This window comes from Stylophora pistillata, chromosome 13 (genome assembly GCF_964205215.1).
Source record: "Stylophora pistillata chromosome 13, jaStyPist1.2, whole genome shotgun sequence".
Classification (NCBI taxonomy): Eukaryota; Metazoa; Cnidaria; class Anthozoa; order Scleractinia; family Pocilloporidae; genus Stylophora; species Stylophora pistillata.
In genome coordinates, this window is record NC_142531.1 from 6222633 (window position 1) to 6241277 (window position 18645).

At 39.0% G+C, this 18645-nt stretch overlaps 2 protein-coding genes and 1 long non-coding RNA gene across 3 annotated transcripts; all 3 read left to right on the forward strand.

The window, feature by feature from the left end:
* The first annotated feature begins 946 nt into the window (after positions 1-946).
* On the forward strand, positions 947-5025 carry LOC111326932 (putative skeletal organic matrix protein 5). Its single transcript, XM_088743373.1, has 5 exons — positions 947-979; positions 1682-1751; positions 2389-2440; positions 3003-3132; positions 3885-5025. Exons 1-5 carry the CDS (start codon positions 971-973, stop codon positions 4398-4400), a joined length of 777 nt encoding a protein of 258 aa, XP_088599499.1. The 5' UTR covers positions 947-970; the 3' UTR covers positions 4401-5025.
* Positions 5026-5543: 518 nt separating this feature from the next.
* LOC148717387 (uncharacterized) lies at positions 5544-6624 on the forward strand. The gene is made up of 2 exons (XR_015994711.1): positions 5544-5667; positions 6222-6624. It is a non-coding gene; the product is annotated as an uncharacterized LOC148717387 (long non-coding RNA).
* A 6250-nt stretch (positions 6625-12874) lies between these two features.
* Positions 12875-15970, forward strand: LOC148717388 (uncharacterized). Its single transcript, XM_088743671.1, has 5 exons — positions 12875-13597; positions 13971-14110; positions 15210-15339; positions 15479-15657; positions 15748-15970. Exons 1-5 carry the CDS (start codon positions 13094-13096, stop codon positions 15968-15970), a joined length of 1176 nt encoding a protein of 391 aa, XP_088599797.1. The 5' UTR covers positions 12875-13093.
* Positions 15971-18645: the final 2675 nt, after the last annotated feature.

Sequence of the window (18645 nt, forward strand, 5' to 3'; positions counted from 1 at the left end):
AAACATATGAAACATATGTATGAACTGCGGTTATGAAACGTATATGTGCACGATCCTTCGCAGTAAAGCACTATTTGAGCAATAGTGAAAATCAGACCTGAAAAAAAAAAAATTTCAGGCCTGTACGGGATTCGAACCACTGACCTCTGCGATACTAGTGCAGCGCTCTACCAATTGAGCTAACAAGCCAACTGGGAGCAGGCCATCAAATTAATTCGACATAAACCCGTAGAAGATAAATCAAACAACAACAAACATATGAAACATATGTATGAACTGCGGTTATGAAACGTATATGTGCACGATCCTTCGCAGTAAAGCACTATTTGAGCAATAGTGAAAATCAGACCTGAAAAAAAAAAAAAAAAAAAAAAAAAAAAAAAAAAAATTTCAGGCCTGTACGGGATTCGAACCACTGACCTCTGCGATACTAGTGCAGCGCTCTACCAATTGAGCTAACAAGCCAACTGGGAGCAGGCCATCAAATTAATTCGACATAAACCCGTAGAAGATAAATCAAACAACAACAAACATATGAAACATATGTATGAACTGCGGTTATGAAACGTATATGTGCACGATCCTTCGCAGTAAAGCACTATTTGAGCAATAGTGAAAATCAGACCTGAAAAAAAAAAAAAAAAAAAAAAAAAAAAAAAAATTTCAGGCCTGTACGGGATTCGAACCACTGACCTCTGCGATACTAGTGCAGCGCTCTACCAATTGAGCTAACAAGCCAACTGGGAGCAGGCCATCAAATTAATTCGACATAAACCCGTAGAAGATAAATCAAACAACAACAAACATATGAAACATATGTATGAACTGCGGTTATGAAACGTATATGTGCACGATCCTTCGCAGTAAAGCACTATTTGAGCAATAGTGAAAATCAGACCTGAAAAAAAAAATTTCAGGCCTGTACGGGATTCGAACCACTGGAAAAGAGGGAAAATCAAGAATTTGGACGATGAAAAAAGTAAGAAATTTTGTACATATATAATTTTTACATTATCACAATCTATAAATTCTCTCACTTTTAATGAAAGTTATTTTGTTAAAGAAGTCTTTCGTTCCTACGCGAATTTTCATTTACATATTTCTCATGAATTGAAATACTGCTGAAGTTGATTCTGAGTGAAGTAACAATGAGCTTCAGTCACATTCAATGTTAGTCTAAAACAATTTCTGCCAATTACTTGGTCTGTTGAATCAAAGGTGGTAGTGAATGAGGAGGAACTTTTACTTTGTTTGGACAACTTCTAATCACAAAAGGATAAAATGACATGTATCTCATTAATAAGCTAAGGCACAAACTTAAACAAACAAACCGATGACTTTTGCAAAAAAAAAAATATTAATTTAGTTTAGAAAGTAAACCTCGAGACAAGTCTAAAAAAAGGGAGATTAGAAGCTCATTAAACTAAAGATAACAGGTTCATTCTGTAAAATAATTTTTTTCAGTTGAAGACACACATCGGCAAAAGGAAAATTTTAAGTGCCTCTAAAATAAGTCGTTCAGACTTCACAAAGAAGTATCAACGAGATTGTGATAGATATAAAATGTTGACAGGCAACGGTACTGGGGGGGGGGGACTACGATCCAGGGGGGTGGGGAGGAGTTATCATGACGTCACCATGTCCAGACTTTAACTAATAGCTGCTCCTTACGTACATGCAGATAGCAATATGGCCGAACAAAGACAAGGAGCCATCCTGTACTTCGACTGCTAGCACTAGTAGCATGGGAGGTATGAAGGGCAATGATCGCAAGAATAAAAGGCCTTTTAAAAATATTAAGACAGAAGTAAGCATGTTAGTCTGCAATCCCTGATGAGTAAGCCTGGTCTTGACACCACATCCCCCCTTATTCCCCTTTCCTCTCTAAAGAAAACAACGACTATGACGATATTTGGGGAACGAGCCCAATCTGTGATATTTGGATATACTGCAATAAAAACCTTCGATGTTCTTTGATTTCAATACTTTAATCCACACACTATCCACATAGCAGCCAACAAGTACCACAACAACAACTTTCGCTAGGCATCACGGGATGCCTATAAACACAACCTTTTCACACTTCCGGTACAATACACTACACAATTCAGTGCGGTGAAGTTCAGCGTCATGGCTTAGGGCGAATGAAAAACAATTCTGAAATGATGGTTCAGAAAAATTGAAAAAGATAAATTACAATTATTTGCTTAATATTTTCGTCGACTCTTGGTATTTATAATGGGAGTGAACTCTCTCTCTCATCCATCCCCTTTTCTACTGAAATCCGCCTGTAACTCTATTGAGTAATTCAACGTAATAAATGGATAAGTTTTACTACATAAGAAAAAAATGGTGACTAACCTGTCATTTTCTTTCTTTCCTTGAAAGGTCAAAAGTATACCACGAGGAAGTCGTGTCACGACATATTTAAAAGTGATAGGTAGGCTGTTCAAGGATATGAACATTTCCGGTGAAAGTACAGAATAGGGGAATTTGATTGACTCATCACAAAGTTAGGTCCACTTTTCGTCGCCACAGTTTCCCTCGATCACCCCCCGTCACTTAAAATCCAGTTTATTGAGTCTTTTTGTATATAGAGATTATCAAATATCTCCGGTTCTCGTTAACTTACTAAAACCAGTGGCTGATCCAGGGGGAGGGTCCGGGGGGGGTCCGGACCCCCCCTATCAGACCTGACGCTTACAACTTTGAGACTGAAATTCTTACATTCGCAGCATCGTATATCTCTTTTTAACTGGCTGATTTTTCAAATTAATTAATCCAAGTAAACGGTAAGCGGTCAAGGAATTATAACGTGCAAACGCGACTGGTGGGAGGGGGTGTGGGGGGTGTGGGGGAGAAGTAATTTGCCTCAAAAGAATCCAACAGTCCTTTCTGAACCAAAGTCTGGACCCCCCCCCCAATCAAAAATTCCTGGATCCGCCCCTGAAAACGTACATCGACAAAACGGGTAAAATATTGAAGTTATTTTACTATCACAGCTTAAGCCCAGGTGGCATCTACAAGGTGAACGCCGGTAACCTTACGTGGAAAACAACATGTAAGATGAGAGGCTTTTCTCGATGCGGGGATGGAGTATGGGAACTGGTCATGAAAGTCAAAAATTGGAAGGTATTTGTTTGCATTCGCTTTGATGAAATAGCAATAACCAACCAGGCCAACTGGTCGTTAGCTGAAACAGTTGACGAAACGGAACTACGAATTCTAGTCCACGCTAGCCGACATGTTTTCTCACCCGCCGATTACGTAAAATTTCGTTTACAGTTATACATTGTCACGGTTCCCAGAACAAATGGCCCTAATATCGGGAAAAAGATTGAGAAATCCGGAACGCGAGAAAATCAAACTTCGTTTATGATGCAGTTTTCTATCTGGCTTAGAAATCTTACTGCCAGCTTATTTATGCAGAAGTTTTTCGGCGCCGAACGACGAAGAAAAATACTTTGTTTTACACAGGTGCACGACCCGTATAATAACAACAAACCCGTATAACAGCAACAACAAAAAATCTTACGTAGCTTGTGGTGAAGTGTAAAAGGGGTAAGTTTCTAAAGAAACTGTGTGGCTGCGTCTGTGGGGAAAAAAAAGGTAATTTGGTTTTATTAACTGAGTTGATAATGTAAATTGGCCACCGTAAAGGATTTAAAAGCCGATGTTTCGAGTTTTAGCCCTTCATCAGAACGAATGGAGGGAGGGCTAACGCTAGGAACGTCAGCTTTGAAATCATTGATGGTGGCCAATTTACATAAAACCAAATTACCATGTGGTTAATAGCTCGTTAAATCTGACAAAATGTCGTTTAGCTAGCAGTTTTGAGTTTTAATGCTAAACTTGTGACTAACGGAAAGTGTCTCACTTCTCAGCAAACGTTCCACTATGATTCACCTCACTGGACCAGCCAAGCTTCTTATGTATCAGCAGAGAAGGAAGGAGCGTTCAAGCTTCCCGGATATTGGCTCAGAAATTTCACCAGAATATGTGTCATCATGAACTTTGGTGCAAACCCGTCGATTAACCACACAGCCATAGTGGTGGACTACATTGGGCAGTCTCTGTATTCCGTCATGAACATGGGAATTCAGAAAACATGGCCCGAAGACATGTCCAGCATCACGACTCCAATCAATATTGATAAGAGCTGCTTGGAAAAAGGTCTCAACATGCATGGGTCATCCCCATGGATGATCAAGTCACGTGTTGGAGTCGCGTCTCGACCAAAAAAGTGTGCTTTGCCATATATGGTACGAGGCGTTGGTATTGGCTCACTACAAAGACCTAATATGAATTGTGGAGAAATCATCATTAGTTACAAAGATAATCCAACCCAAAACTATTCGATACAATCCTTTCCAGCATTCTGTAAAATCTACATTCAGTAACTGAAGGTAAAGCGAAAGATTAGTGGTAAAATTTGATGTCGGTTGCTGTGAAGTTTAATAGAGCACATTTCTTATCTAGATTTAGTGGCTAAGCTAATTGCGTTCCACTTTGGACTCTAGCGCTAACCAGAGTTTGAAAAAGGTGACGTTATATCCCTGGGGTGTTAACAAGAATAAAAGACGCATTCAAAGTACAAAACAGCATTTAAAAAAGTCATTTTCATTTAGGTACTCGTAATACACTATATAGCATGTGATTTGCTTAAAAGTGTAACTTGCTTAGAATGTACCCGCAGTGACAGTTAAGGGCAGAATAAATTTTTAACTTCCACTCTTTCGTGATGCATTAATGTCTCAGGGAATATTGAGTACTTTAAAATCTTCAACTTATTCGCCTCTTTGCACTAACGCTGCACAAGGTAGTGGTGGTATCACATTTATCTGTAATTAGTATAAATATTGTAATACGTCCTTGCATATCTTAGTCGTGGTAAGTAATAATAAACTCTTTTAACGACTAGTCCTTCGGGAAACAGTTCAATTTGTTTCCCTCGGAAACATTGACATTCAAGGTAATCAAATTTAACCGATTCCCCAGGAAATACATCGCTGAGTCTGCTTTAGCTTTAGCTTACCAAAATTCGGGTTAAAGAATAAACTTAGGGCATCCATCATTTTCTATACCAAGTCTCCAAAACCAATTTCCACGTTGTTACAAGCGCCTTACGAACCCGAAGCTATGCATTTACACTTGCTACCAAATGTATTGAGTGTAATTCGTTACTCAAGTTTCATTAAAAAGGCACACCCTTTGTGTCTTTCAGCGAATCAAATCGAGGCATCGAAAAAGAGAATATCTACATATTGAATACCCAAGCTCAGTACTGCTAATATTCACCATTACTACACAAACAAGAGCAGCAGTAAGAAAGGTTTGTAGGGAAGTAAAAGTATGTCAAAGACAATTAGCATCACCATTTTTCTACTCAATTGTGCCTGGTGTTGCCATCTTCAAGAACGTTTATCTTCTTATTTTACATTTTCGTTCATAAACCATTTGCGAGAAGGAACTCACGACGTTACAGAGTTCCACACTGATTCCGAGCTGGCTTGCGCCTTACGATGTAACAGATATAACAATTGTGAAGAAGCGACATTTCATAAGCCCTTGAGGAGTTGCTCTTTGCATCAAAAGATTCAAAAAGGTTCCCGAGTTTTCAACACGGACGAAAGAGACGAAAAGTCAAGAATTTGGACGATGGCAAAAGTAAGAAATTTATAAACATACAATTTTCATCTAATCTTTTTTTACGCAGTAAATGGATATGTCATTTCAGTAGAATAAGTATCCGTTTCTTTATGAATTTCATTCTATACATTTTCCTAATCTAAAATACTGCAATATTATGACTCTGTAGAAATAAAGCAATCATACACGTCTAATATCACTTTGCCTCTCCAGCTAAATTAAGTGCAGGCGAAATTGAGGGGATTAATTTTACTTTGTTTATACGACTACTGATAACAAAAAGATAAAATTGTGCGAATTTCAGTACTAAAAGTGAACACAAACTTAAACATACACATCCATGACTTTCGAAATGAAAGATAAGTTTTAATTTAAAATCGACCACAAACATGTAACTAAAAAACGGAAACTATATGCTCTTTCAATTCAAAATCAGGTTTTGTTGTGAAAAAAATTTATTTTAGGAAACGCAATGACAATGAATGACAATAATTACTATGAACAAGGGGGTACTTATTAAGACGCCGCTACCTACAAAAAGTAAATTTTGACAGGTTCCTCTATTCATGTAGATATCAATATTGATGACCAAAGGGCAGGAGCCATCCTATCTTCCGGGTGCTGAGAGAAGTAAAGGAAGCAAGAATGGTAGTGGAGATAAGAAGGGTAAAAACTGGAAGAATTAATCATGGAGCTTCATCGTTCGACTAAGTGCATTACAAAGAGTAACTAGAGACCCTTATACTGAATAGATACTTTGATTAAAAAAAATAATTGCTTTTACCATATCCTCGAGTCATGTTGTATTGGATTTGACACGTAACTAAAGTGACAAAAAAAGCAATGCTATTTGTGAGTAACTAAAAGACCCTTACACTGAATAGATAATTTAATTAAAAAATGATTGCTTATACCGTATCCTAGAGTTGTGGTGTTGTATTAGATTTGACACGTTATTAAAGTTACATAACAGCACTTATTAACAACCCTCATTGATTACAAATAATTTACTGTAAGTCTCTATAAGTAAAGAATGGTGTTGCAAATAAACCTTAATCACTTTAAAAAAAAATGTAATGGAAAGCAAATAGAGCTTCATTAAGATAGTTTACAGGTGAAGCAATCTATAAAAAACACCTATCAAATGAAGATTGGTTCGGCGATAAGATTTTTTGAAACAAAAATATCAATGAAAGCTTGTCATTTTAGGGAAATCAGAGATGGCGAGTAGCCGTAAACTGTGTCCTGCTTTCCTTCAACAGATACAGCCCCCTACGCTCTTTTTGAAAACAGAAAAAATCCTGAGAAGGAAAAACATAATTTTCGTGGCACTTAATTTTCTTTGAGAAGGACAAACTTTGAAAGAAATTCTTAGCAAATGCCGGGGATGGAATGTACTTGTTTTCAGGCGGATTTCAGAGTTACAGATCAATACTGCATTAGGAGTAACCCTTTTAGTTACATTAAGTCTTACATGAAAGCCTTTTAGCGTCAACGCATGATTGCACTTCTAATTTTTAAAAATTTTTACTTACGCCCTTTCAATCCTCAAATCATTTAAATACAGAAATTGGGATCAAACTTTTGTCGAAAGCTTCTAAGAGTAGTTGCTCCAGTGCTGTTCAATTAAATCACTGACGTCAAAATTTTAGAAAATACTTCTATGCCTTGCCATGTAGATGAAAAATTTTTTTCTAGCTTCAAAAGATGAGAGCACTGTCGTTATCAATCCGAGTCTCAATCATTATTATGGCAAGCCTTTGCTCTGTTCAATTGCACACGTTTCGATCTTCCTGGGGATCACCAGAACGCTTCTATTCTTTATTTGGGATCAGTACGACGATTAACGACCGATTTCTACATCCTTGTAGGTTGCCACTTCGACGAGCCATTAGCGGGAGTCATTTAGTAATTCTTCTGCTGACAAAGGTTAGGTAACAGTGGAACTGTTTCCTGCTGCCTTCACTGACAGAGACAGCCATATCCACTCTTGTAAAAGCAGAAAAATCAATGGGTTGCAATGCATTTCTTTTCATCCGGATTTCGGAGTTGCAGATCGAGACTACGTCAGAAGTAACGACGCCTTTAGCGTTAATCCATGATTGCAATTGTTAATTTTCACAATTTACTTAAGCCTTTTTAAGCCTTTAGTCATTAAAATGGCGAAATTGGGGAATGTCACTTATAAATAACGTTTCGTCGAAGGCTCTTAGGAGAAGAAACTCCGTAGATGTCCCATTAAATCACTGACCTCAAAACTTCAGAAGATACTTTAAGGCCCAGATGTAACAATGTAAGTAAGTAAAGTCTGTTTACGAGCCTAGTGGCCCATTAGGCCGGTGCTTAACTCCGGTTTCTGTAGCATGAAGCGACTAGGAGTATTTCTACTCCCCCCTGGATGGGATGCCAGTTCATCGCAGGCTTACCCCCAGCATTAAATTGCCGGTACCCATTTATACACCCGGGTGAAGAGAGGCACTGTGAGAGTAAAGTGTCTTGCCTAAGAACACAACACAATGTCCCGGCCGGGGCTCGAACCCGGACCACTCGATCCGGAGTCGAGCGCTCTAACCATGAGGCCACCACGCCTCCACAGATGTAACAATAGGATCTTTCCATTTCATGTCTCTCGTCCTGTAGATAAAAGAATTACTCTCTAGCTTCAAAAGATGAGTGCACTGTCGTTATTAATCCGAGTCCCAGTCATTTTTATGGCAAGCCTTTGCTGTGTTCAAGCGCACATGTTTCGATCTTCCTATTTTAAAATTTCATCGCAGACTGATCCGTATACAGAGGAGGATTTCTTCCTCACGAAAATTGTTCACGATGAACTAAGTTGCGCCTCGACCTGCAACGCCGCGCTGCAGGTCGGAATATCCACTGTCATTCTGCAATGTTTGAGAAAAATTCAAAGTGTTCTTTACTAAAAGCCAAAAGAGCCTTGCAACGTCATGGTACAGATGAATCTGGTGATACTAGAAAGATAGTTCTGGAAAAGGTAAGTTCAAGGCATGCAGGCTTGTGAAGTTGACGAATCGTGTTCATCCCCTAAAATGGTCACAGCTTGCAGTACAAGCAAAATATTTTCAACAATAGTATCTCAGTCCCATGGTAAAATATTTCAAATTAGTATAGAAAACGATATTTCATAGGAACTGACTCAGTTTAAAGAAAGGTTCCATTGGTAAGAGTCGCCGGTCAAGAATTGTACAGTGAGGTCTACAAAGGTAAATGAACACTCTAGACAATTTTCTCTTTATTTTGACCACGGTTCGCTGACGTTCTTTTAACATTTACCGCCCAGAGCGCAATTTAAGGTCCCGGACACGAGAAGACACACAGGACTTGCACTGTAAGTACCTCGCAGAGCTTCATACAACTCCTTACAATAAAATTATATGGAATTGTATGGAGCTTTTTCAGCATTAGTCGAGTGTTGTCACGTATGATCCTCGTAAGGATCATACGTGACAACACTGACCCGCTGCGCCACGACTAACGCTAAAAAAGCTCCATACAATTCCTTATAATAAAATTATAAGGAATCGTATGAAGCTTTCCGGGATACTTACAGTGCAAGCCCTGTGTGTTTTCTCATGATGTCGCGTCATTCTGGGCGATGCAGAAGTTGAGGAATTTCTGTACTCTGAAAGAAGTCTGCCCTTCCCGGTAGTAGATAAAAACAAAAAACAAAACAAAACAAAAAACAAAACGTATGTACAGTTGCATGAAAGCGGGCGGTATCCTCTCCAACTAGCGAAGGGATCATCAAAACACTTCATATGGGATCAGTACAACAATTAACGACCGATTCCTGCACTCGTGTAGGTGCCCATTTTGACGAACCAAGAGCTTAGTAGTTCTTCTGCCGAGAAAGGTAAGATTCTATAAAGTGCTGCAGAAAGTAAGGATGTTCTAGGAACGAAAGCATTGCCCTATATAGTTGGTAGTGCACTATACAAGATAAATTCAGTTTTAGGCCCCATACACATTTGCGAGTTCTCGTTTGAAAATTTCATAATTGATGTTTTTTCTCTCATGGTCCACTCTGATATGCCCTAAAATAGCCCGATGAAAAAGGAGACGTTCGAGAACGATTTTAACGTGGAAACTTTCCAAAACCTTGCCTTTGAAAAGCGCCTAGTTTCTTGAAAAGGGGGGTGAAAACCCACTGAAAATATGTTTTTTTTAAAGAATGAGAAACGCATTGCTTTGAAAAAGCACGAAAACCAACACGAAAACCGTACACTTTGAAAGGTTAGATAAGTGCGGTCGGAGCTTAATTGAAAATAGAGCACGCTGAAAAGTGAATAGAGACCGCCAGTTTTCCCCTCATTTTTTTTTTTCACTTTCATCCATCCCCAGTTCAAATGAAATTTAACCTCGACGACATTGTTTTAGTTGATAAAAAATATTCAGTAAATATTGCAGCAAACCAAGTTACAAACCTACTCTTTTCCTTCTTTGCTTTAAAGGTCAAACCTTCTCCAAGGATACGTCTTGTCGCGACATTCTGAAAAGAGATAGGTATGCAGTTACATTAATGCAATGATTTAACAAAAATAGCGCGTTCCTTTAGGAGAGTCTGGATCAGGATTTCTGATTTGTAGCGGAAACGCTTTTAGATCATTGATCCATTCTGGAAAGGGATTCATCAGATCACTGGTCTGGGTAATATTAACACGGACATATTTTCCTACCAAACCCCGGTAAATCCCGAGTGGACTTACGTTTGAATCAATGTGTGACTTTAGCAAACCCATCACGTTTGATCATGGTTTCCTCACAGTTCAAGGTTGAAAGTGCATCAAAGATGTTTGTATTCAAACTTTTAATATGAAGTTCGAATTTGACTACTTTCTAACCACACGGTGAATGAGCTGTAGCTCACCGATCATTAAAAATTTTTCGAGTTGCGCAGGCCTGCATCGCGATCGTGACAGTCTACTGAGTTAGAAAGATCTCCAAAATATATAAGTTAATTCAAAACTCCTTTGAAAACATAACAAGACGCGCGAAAATAAAACATTGAATTCATACCCATCTGCTATCCCAGCTCCAGCTCCAGCTCCAATGGCTTCTACAACGTAACCACAGTGAATATTACGTGGAAGACAAGATGTGGAATGCAAAGCATTCCCAGATGCGGAATAGGAGCACGGGGACTGATAATGAAAGTCACACGTGGACAGGTATAACGTCTATCTATGGCTTTTTTTTGGCTAACAGCTGGACTACAAAACCACTTTTAAGTTTTCTTTCTTCCTTAGTATCTCTCATCTCTTTCATAGTTTTCATGAAGCAACATTTTGAAAAGATATAAAAGTACGATAAAGTGATGCATTCTCCCTTATGACCCAACACATTAACTAAAGGTACAACTACAACAGGTGTTGCTTGTGAGACAAATCTGACCAGAGGTCACGTGGTAATTAGAGTCGGTTGTCTTAACCAAAAATGTGACTTACAAAAAAATGTCTCGCTCCTTAGTGTGCTTTCCACTATAATTCAACCCACTGGACCAACCAAGCTTCTTCTGGATCAGTAGAGGAGGGAGGTGAATATAAACTTCCCGGATATTGGCTCAGAAATTTCACCAGAATAGGTGTCCCCATGACTTTTGCACCACACGCCCCGAGCAACTTCTCCAACAACTACACAACTATTAGCGGTAGACTACCCTGCACAGTTCCTGTACTCTGTCATGAACGAGGGGTTTAAGAAGACATGGCCGGTAGCTTCGTCCAGTATCGTGACTCCACCTAGTATTAACAAAATGTGTTTGGTAAAAGGCTTCAACATAATGCATGGGGTGATCAAGGCACGTATTGGAGTACAGTCCATATCGTCTCTTAAGTGCCCTCTCATGGGGTGATCAAGGCACGTATTGGAGTACAGTCCATATCGTCTCTTAAGTGCCCTCTCATGGGGTGATCAAGGCACGTATTGGAGTACAGTCCATATCGTCTCTTAAGTGCCCTAGTTTGCCATATTTGTTGGTACGTGGTGTTGGTATCAGCAGGTGCTTCCCCCCCTTTAGTATGGGGGGGGAATCACCATATGTGGTGATTCTATGTTTCATTCTAACGACGACTCCGTCACGTTTATTACAGCTTTCTGCGAAATCTACATTCAGTAACCGTAACAACTAAAGGTTTAAAAGCCAGATAGGTAATGTGAAGTTTAATACTACTGCTGCAAAGTTTCTAAAATAGAGGTGATGTTTTACGTAAGAAATCTCTTCTTGCGACCTCGATGTATAATAAATTAATAAAATTACTGAAAGTAGGGGTTCCACACCATCCCTCTAAATCTGTTCCCATCATGCTATGGTAGCCTCTCATGATTATTAGGGACCTTAAGCAACCACGACGGCGACGGCAACGAGGACGTGGAAAAACAAGAGATCTAATTGGCAGAACAGTAGCTCAGCACGTGCATTTTGAAACTTTGTACATTTCTTAGCCGTCCTATGCAAAAAAACAACGTGAAATCGTCAAAATTTGCGTCGTCTGCGAACCGAAACCGCGACGGCAAATTATTTTAATTTCCATTTGGAACTCAACGCTGCTTTTATACGTCATGCTGAAGTTGAACTGTGGCGCCGTATGAGACAGTAAGCTCATGCAGCCATTTTTAAAATTCTTACTAAGAGTAGAAATTCATTTTTTAATCGAAGTCTTCCGATCCTTGGCCTCGCCGTCGTGGTTTCTCAAGGTCCCTAATAACAACCCACCCACTCCCTCATTATGAGATGCAGTCCTAGGAGATGGGAATCGCAAATACAATGGTAAAAAAGTACCCAGCAACACTTGGCTAATCAGAATTGGAAATCAAAGCCAGTTACCCTTCCTGAACTACAGAAAAAGATATATAATTTTTGTGGAACCTTAAGTCATCTGAGATGTGCTTATGATACAGCATTTTGAAAAAGGCTAGAAATATGTATGGGTATATTTCACGCTGGGTGTGGTTGGAGATTGATACCAAAAAAAGTAAATTATCTCAAATAAAATTTGAGGACACATCATTGCGATATAACATTGTAAATTATCGAACTTGCGACCTCTCTGAGGTCTGTCACCGAGGGCGGTCACTCTGAGGTCTGGTGCTGAGTTTCATATGCGAGGTGCACATTGATGTTCAAGGAGTGGCTTGAAACTTATTTGTTTAAATACATTTCCTCGGTCATCGGGGCTAAAGATTGACGCTTAAAATAGAATAGAACTTTTCAACTCCGGTTAAGTGCTACATAATAACGCCTGCTAGTATTGTTTGAGAAGGTCTTGAAGCGTAATTGCAATTTTTCACAACGTGTTACCCAGATTTGTCAGCTTCAAGTCATTAAAATGGCAAACGTGGGGATCATTAATTAAGAAGAATAGGTAATTTGACAGCCCTCAGGAAGATTCTCGAGAGAACTTTCATTAAGATCACTGACATTATGAACACACGAGATACTTTAAGGTACAGGTGCAGCAATCCAATCCAAATGTACTGTATCACTCCCCTGGTGGATCAAAGAAAAAAAATGTCGATCGTAATCCGACTCCAAGTCACTTTCCTGGCGAGCCTTTGTTCTGTTCATATGCACAACTTTCGGTCTTCTTATTTGAAAATCTTATCAACGTCTGATATGAAAACAGAGGAAGATTTCCTCCTCAAAAAAACCGTTCAAGATGAGATAAGTTGCGCTTCGACCTGCAACATTAATATCCATTGTCATACTGCGCTGTTTGACAAAGGGTTAAAGAAGTGTTCTTTACTGAAAGCAAAAGAGAATGTGCAGCGCCTAAAAATTGTTGGGCCTGGTAATGGAAAGCGAATACGTTTGGAAAAGGTAAGTGAAAAGTTTACTTTGCTGTCGAGTCTAAAATCTGTATGCATCTCAAACAAAATACGCCTAACAGTTACAACTAGCCAGTTTAATACTGAATTGGACGAAATGGCAGATCGCTATCATTTCTGGACAAATCATAGCTTTTAAGCAGTAATTACATTATCTACGGTATAAAAAAAAAACAACTTATCTGCATGGGAGTCAAGAAGGATAATTAAGACAAAAACTACTGGATTTTTGTATTTTGCTGAAATTGATGTTTAAGGCAGATTTCGCTCGTGAATTAAACACAAAAAATCTGTGGCGTGGTTGTAAGTATTAAGATACGCACCGCCTACCACTAGCTTGGACAAAAGCTGCTACAAGCACTGGCGCAATGGAAACTCGACATCTACATTTCACGAGAAGCGATTCGATTAATATTATAAAACAATATCATCCACTTTTCTCAAGTAAAAACTACTGACTTATATTCATGTAGGTGGCCATTGTGGCGAACAACAGGCATGATTCATCCGATAGTACCACTACCAATGGGGACAATGGATCACGACTGGTGTTGGAGGTAGGAGAGGTTATTGGACGGCTAAAGGTAACTAGGCCAATAACGATCGCGACGCTGTTTGTCCGCATCAGAAAACCTCTTTTCGGCCTCCCCTCAAGTCAGGTTAAGGGGAAGAGTCAGAGAAAATAATGCTGATCAGTCTCGATCAAGGAGGAAACCTAGAGGTTACAATTGGGGGGGGGGGGGGGTACAGTTAAGTGGCTCACTTTTCGGTTGAGATTTAGCGTTTGATGATTACAATACAAAAAAATATATATTTTAATGGGTACTTTGGGTTGGGATTAGTTTTCCACTTTTTTGTTTCATACTCGGGGTTGGGCTTGGGTGTTCATATTTTACAGGGGACCTAGAGTCCTATTAGATTATCACCTGCCCTCGGGCGAATCATTAAATAAATAAATAAATAAATAAATAAATAAACACAAAAGAAAGGCGTAACTGACTCTTGAATAACCATTTTACCTCATTACATTCACTCTCATCCATCTCCTTGTCCAGAAAAAAATCAACTTCAATCTCATTTCTGCCTTTAAAAGCACACACAACCCACAATTCCTCTATTCGCTCCGACGAAGGGGTAACGCTCGAAACGTCAGCTTTTGTAATCGTTACGGTGGCCAATTTACCATTTCAACTTTGTTGATATATCCAAATTATTTCGTTACTCCCACCGACGCAGCCCCAAACAGTTTCTTTCGAAACTATCAGCCTTTATTCAACCTCATCAGTTGATTGATAAAAATTATTCTTTAGATTTACATGTGCAGCGAAAGAAAACACTAACCTTCCCTTCTTCTTTGTTTCCAAAAAAGGTCAAAGTTTCAATACGGGGACATCTTGGAGAGAAACAGGTACTTGTTCTTGAAAAATTACAAAAAAAAAAAAAAAGTCCCGTGTCTCTTTTAAATGGTCTCAGTTACCCGAAACAGTTCAATCTCTCCCCTCTCACCCCCTTTTCGATTTACGAAAGGAGTTGTTGGGAAGGTGCCTTATTTAGCACTCTGTGAACTCATACCCTGACCTTTTCCGTTATTTCAGGTCCACTGAGTTTCAGGGGTATATTTGGAGCGAGCAAAGGTCTCCGTGGGTTATATTAAGAATACATTTTAACAGAAACAAATAACAAAATTTGTCATCTTCTGTCATCACGTACAGCTCGAGCCCAAGTGAGCGTTACAACTTAACAGTCGGCAACCTCACGTGGGAGACAAACTGCATAATGAGAGGCATTCCCGGATGCGGAAATGGAACTTGGGAATTACTTATGAGAATCGAAGGTCCAAAGGTAATTAATTCATGAATTAAGTACTTTTTAAGAAGTGTTGGGGCATTTACTGCGGAATCATTGTAATGATGACAGTTTGGTTTTCTTAAATTTTTCTACCGATAATCATCTCCTAAATGAAAACTGTCTTACCTCATAGAGTACATTCAGTTTTGATTCCTCCCACTGGAACAGCCAAGCCTCTTATGGATCAATAGAAACCGGATATGAATTCAAAACTCCCGGATATTGGCTAAGAAATTTCACCAAGATATGTGTCACCATTACCGGCTTTGGGGAAAAACCAGACAATTTTATTCTGGTGAACTACAATGGACAGTCACTTTACTCCGCTCTGCGCGAGGGGATTTAGATGACTTGGCCGACGGATTCCTCTCGCATCGCGACACCATCTGGTACCGACTAAAGTTGCATAATTTCAGGCCTAAACATGCAAGAGCCACCTCCATGGCTGACCAAGTCACGTGTTGGATTGGAGTCCAAATCGTCTCCGAACTGCTCCTTGCCATATTTGGTGCGTGGTGTTGGTACTGATTCTGGAATTAGTTGTGGTGATATTGTTATTAGTAAAAACAGTAATCCACCCATAAAATACTGGATGCTACATTCTCCTAGTCTTTGTAGAGTCTAGATTCAGTAAAGGCAATGTCTCAAGCCATAAAAGCTACAGTAGTGCTGCAAAGTTAAATTCGATCGTAGTGTTAGATCGAATGTGGTATGCAATAAAAACAATCAACAGCACATCATTGCGTATTCCATTGCATTACCTGCAATACGGTGATCTTAATAGAATATGTCATTCCAAACGGTCAAAAAAAAAAAAATCCATCACCGATAACAAGATCTAGGAACAGTGACATTGTTTCTTTAGTTAATCTCATGGCAGGTCGTCTTTTTTAAAACAGCTAACTTTGTGACCGACTCATTCAGTTCCTTTCCCTGCTCGAGATGAGTGCGAAATGGAATTTCATCCAATTACGTCGCTTAGAGGAGATCTACATATCATTAGCAAATTAAGTTCTGTGGTTTGAAAATTGTCCACAAATGGCTCTGCGACTTGTGCGTTTCTGGTATTTCCTGGTGGCTAAAGACGGTACTCAAAAAATTTAACTCAATTAGATTTATTATTAGATAAAGGCTGATAGTTTCTAAAGAAACTGTTTGGGGCTGCGTCGGTGGGGGTAACGAAATAATTTGAATATATCAGCAAAGTTGAAATGGTAAATTGGCCACCGCTACGATTATAAAAGTTGACGTTTCGAGCGTTAGCACTTCGTCGGAGCAAATAGAGGAATTGTGGGTTGTGGGTTATTATTAGATAGTTGGCAGCGCCCGTAGGAAATATTCAAGAAACATTCCTTCGACTTCCTTCCGGTCTATTAAAACGCTAAAAAAGAACTCGGCCAATATCCAGCCATCTTCACCTCACGCTTGGTCAGTAACGCATATATATGGACCTTTTGTCTTTGCTTGTCTCCAAACTATTGACCGGTTTACCTCTAATGAGCTAAAAAAGTGGGTCTGCTTTAAGTTAAAATTTCAACGCTCAAATTTGCGCTCTGAAAACGTTAAGAAAAACTTATTGATATGGGGTTACAGAACGTATACCCCGGGAAAAGATCATTATGGTTTTGAATTCAATTTAGAGTGAAGAAGAAAGGTCTCCGTTTGCGCAAACAACTGATTTCGTTTTCAAGGAGAAATAACCAAAATAACTTATTGAGTTCCCATAGAAAATTCGAGTATAACATACAAACTAAGTCGTGAGCCCAACTGTAAAATAAAAAGTTCTAACGAGGCTGCTCCTTTCCTGGATCGACCTGTTTCGGCTGATCAGGCAAAGTCTTTTTCTCTTCTAGGTACTAAAAAATCCAGCTGCTTTTTACGCAACTGCGGAACTACACGTTTACAGAATATTGTTCTGAACAATTTTGGGTATTAGAATACAAGAAATGGTTCATCAATTAACAGTTCTCTTTATTCCAAAACGGGCTAAGTCCAGCTTTTGAGTGGTGCTTTAGAGTTGATTCATGAGTTTGAAAAACATCACAAACGACCTAATGTCTAAGGTTTGTAAAAAGCGTCGTGATAATTTTTGTACTGTGTCATTCAACCAGTTCTGTGATTATTAAAATGTAAATTCGCGCTAAACACATGCTAATCTAGCCGCTTTGACAGCTCTTCAATCGATTCCTAAATGATATCTTAGGAGCGGCGGGCTGAAAAACTTTCAAAACCTATTCGTGCTCCGCCGCTGATCGATCTACAAAGATCATTTTCAAACTCGGGTTATCATGTTTCCGCTCATCTGTATCCATATTGTCGTCTTCGCGGGGCTTCATTTTGTTCATACGCACATGACTCGGTCATCTTTCTTCAAAATTTCGCTTAAAAAAGATTGGCACATCGACAAAGATGTCTTCATCACAAAAAGAGTTCGCGATGAGTTTCATTGCGCTTTAACTTGTAACACTCATATTGACTGTCATTTTGTGGTGTATGACAAAGATTTGAAGAAATGTTCCCTACTTAAGGAGAACGAAAAATTGAACCACCAAATCAGTGAAGAATCCGAGACCGAGACCAAGAAAAAAGTAATTCTGGAAAAGGTACGTTTTTTGTTTATCTCATGGTGACAAAAGAGGCTAAACATTGCTAAGAATTCTCGTGTACACGACTATAAGGTAGAAATTGTCGATATTATTTGAAAAAGGTGTATGATTTCCAAAAAAAAGAGATTATCGTTACATCAATTTTAGTGGTGGAAACAAACACCCATGAGTATAACAGCCAGCTTGGCCCCACATTTAATAACTACATAGAGTAACAAAGGTAGTTTAATCTATCATGCAAGAAACGTTGTCAAATATTTCTGCAGAATGTAATCTTCTTTCAAAATGGAAAGTTTTTGTTCGCAAGCAAACGTCTTGATGAAAACTTATTGGTAATATACCTAAGCAAACAAACTTTAACGAAAATTGTGGAAAAAAACAAACTGGAAAAAGATTCATCTCAAACCCTTCCCAATTTCCTTTAGAAAGTATCCGCCTTCTCAAGGGACTCTATTCAGGTTTCGTCTTTGAGTAGTTCTTCCATGACAAGTCTTATTATCCAAACACCGGCACGCCACCATTTAGATACAGGGAAAGGAAAAGTTCTTTTTCCGTCGACACCGCAATCACCAGCTAGTGGTTGATAAAGGTAAAAAGACTGCCGTAACGAATCAAAAAGAAAACAAAGGTTTCGTGCTCAATTTTCGACATCAGGCCCGAAGCCTTAGTTTTTCAAAAAATTTGTAACGATGGT

What these genes read in the sequence shown, in the direction of transcription:
- LOC111326932 (XM_088743373.1), top strand. An exon ending in GACATATTTAAAAGTGATAG is followed by an intron (nt 2,441 to 3,002) that starts GTAGGCTGTTCA and finishes TTACTATCACAG; the next exon opens with CTTAAGCCCAGGTGGCATCT. An exon ending in TGAAAGTCAAAAATTGGAAG is followed by an intron (nt 3,133 to 3,884) that starts GTATTTGTTTGC and finishes CTCACTTCTCAG; the next exon opens with CAAACGTTCCACTATGATTC.
- LOC148717388 (XM_088743671.1), top strand. Translation starts at nt 13,094, where the DNA reads ATGAACACACGAGATACTTTAAGGTACAGGTGCAGCAATCCAATCCAA. An exon ending in CCAATAACGATCGCGACGCT is followed by an intron (nt 14,111 to 15,209) that starts GTTTGTCCGCAT and finishes CATCACGTACAG; the next exon opens with CTCGAGCCCAAGTGAGCGTT. An exon ending in CTGGTGAACTACAATGGACA is followed by an intron (nt 15,658 to 15,747) that starts GTCACTTTACTC and finishes TACCGACTAAAG; the next exon opens with TTGCATAATTTCAGGCCTAA.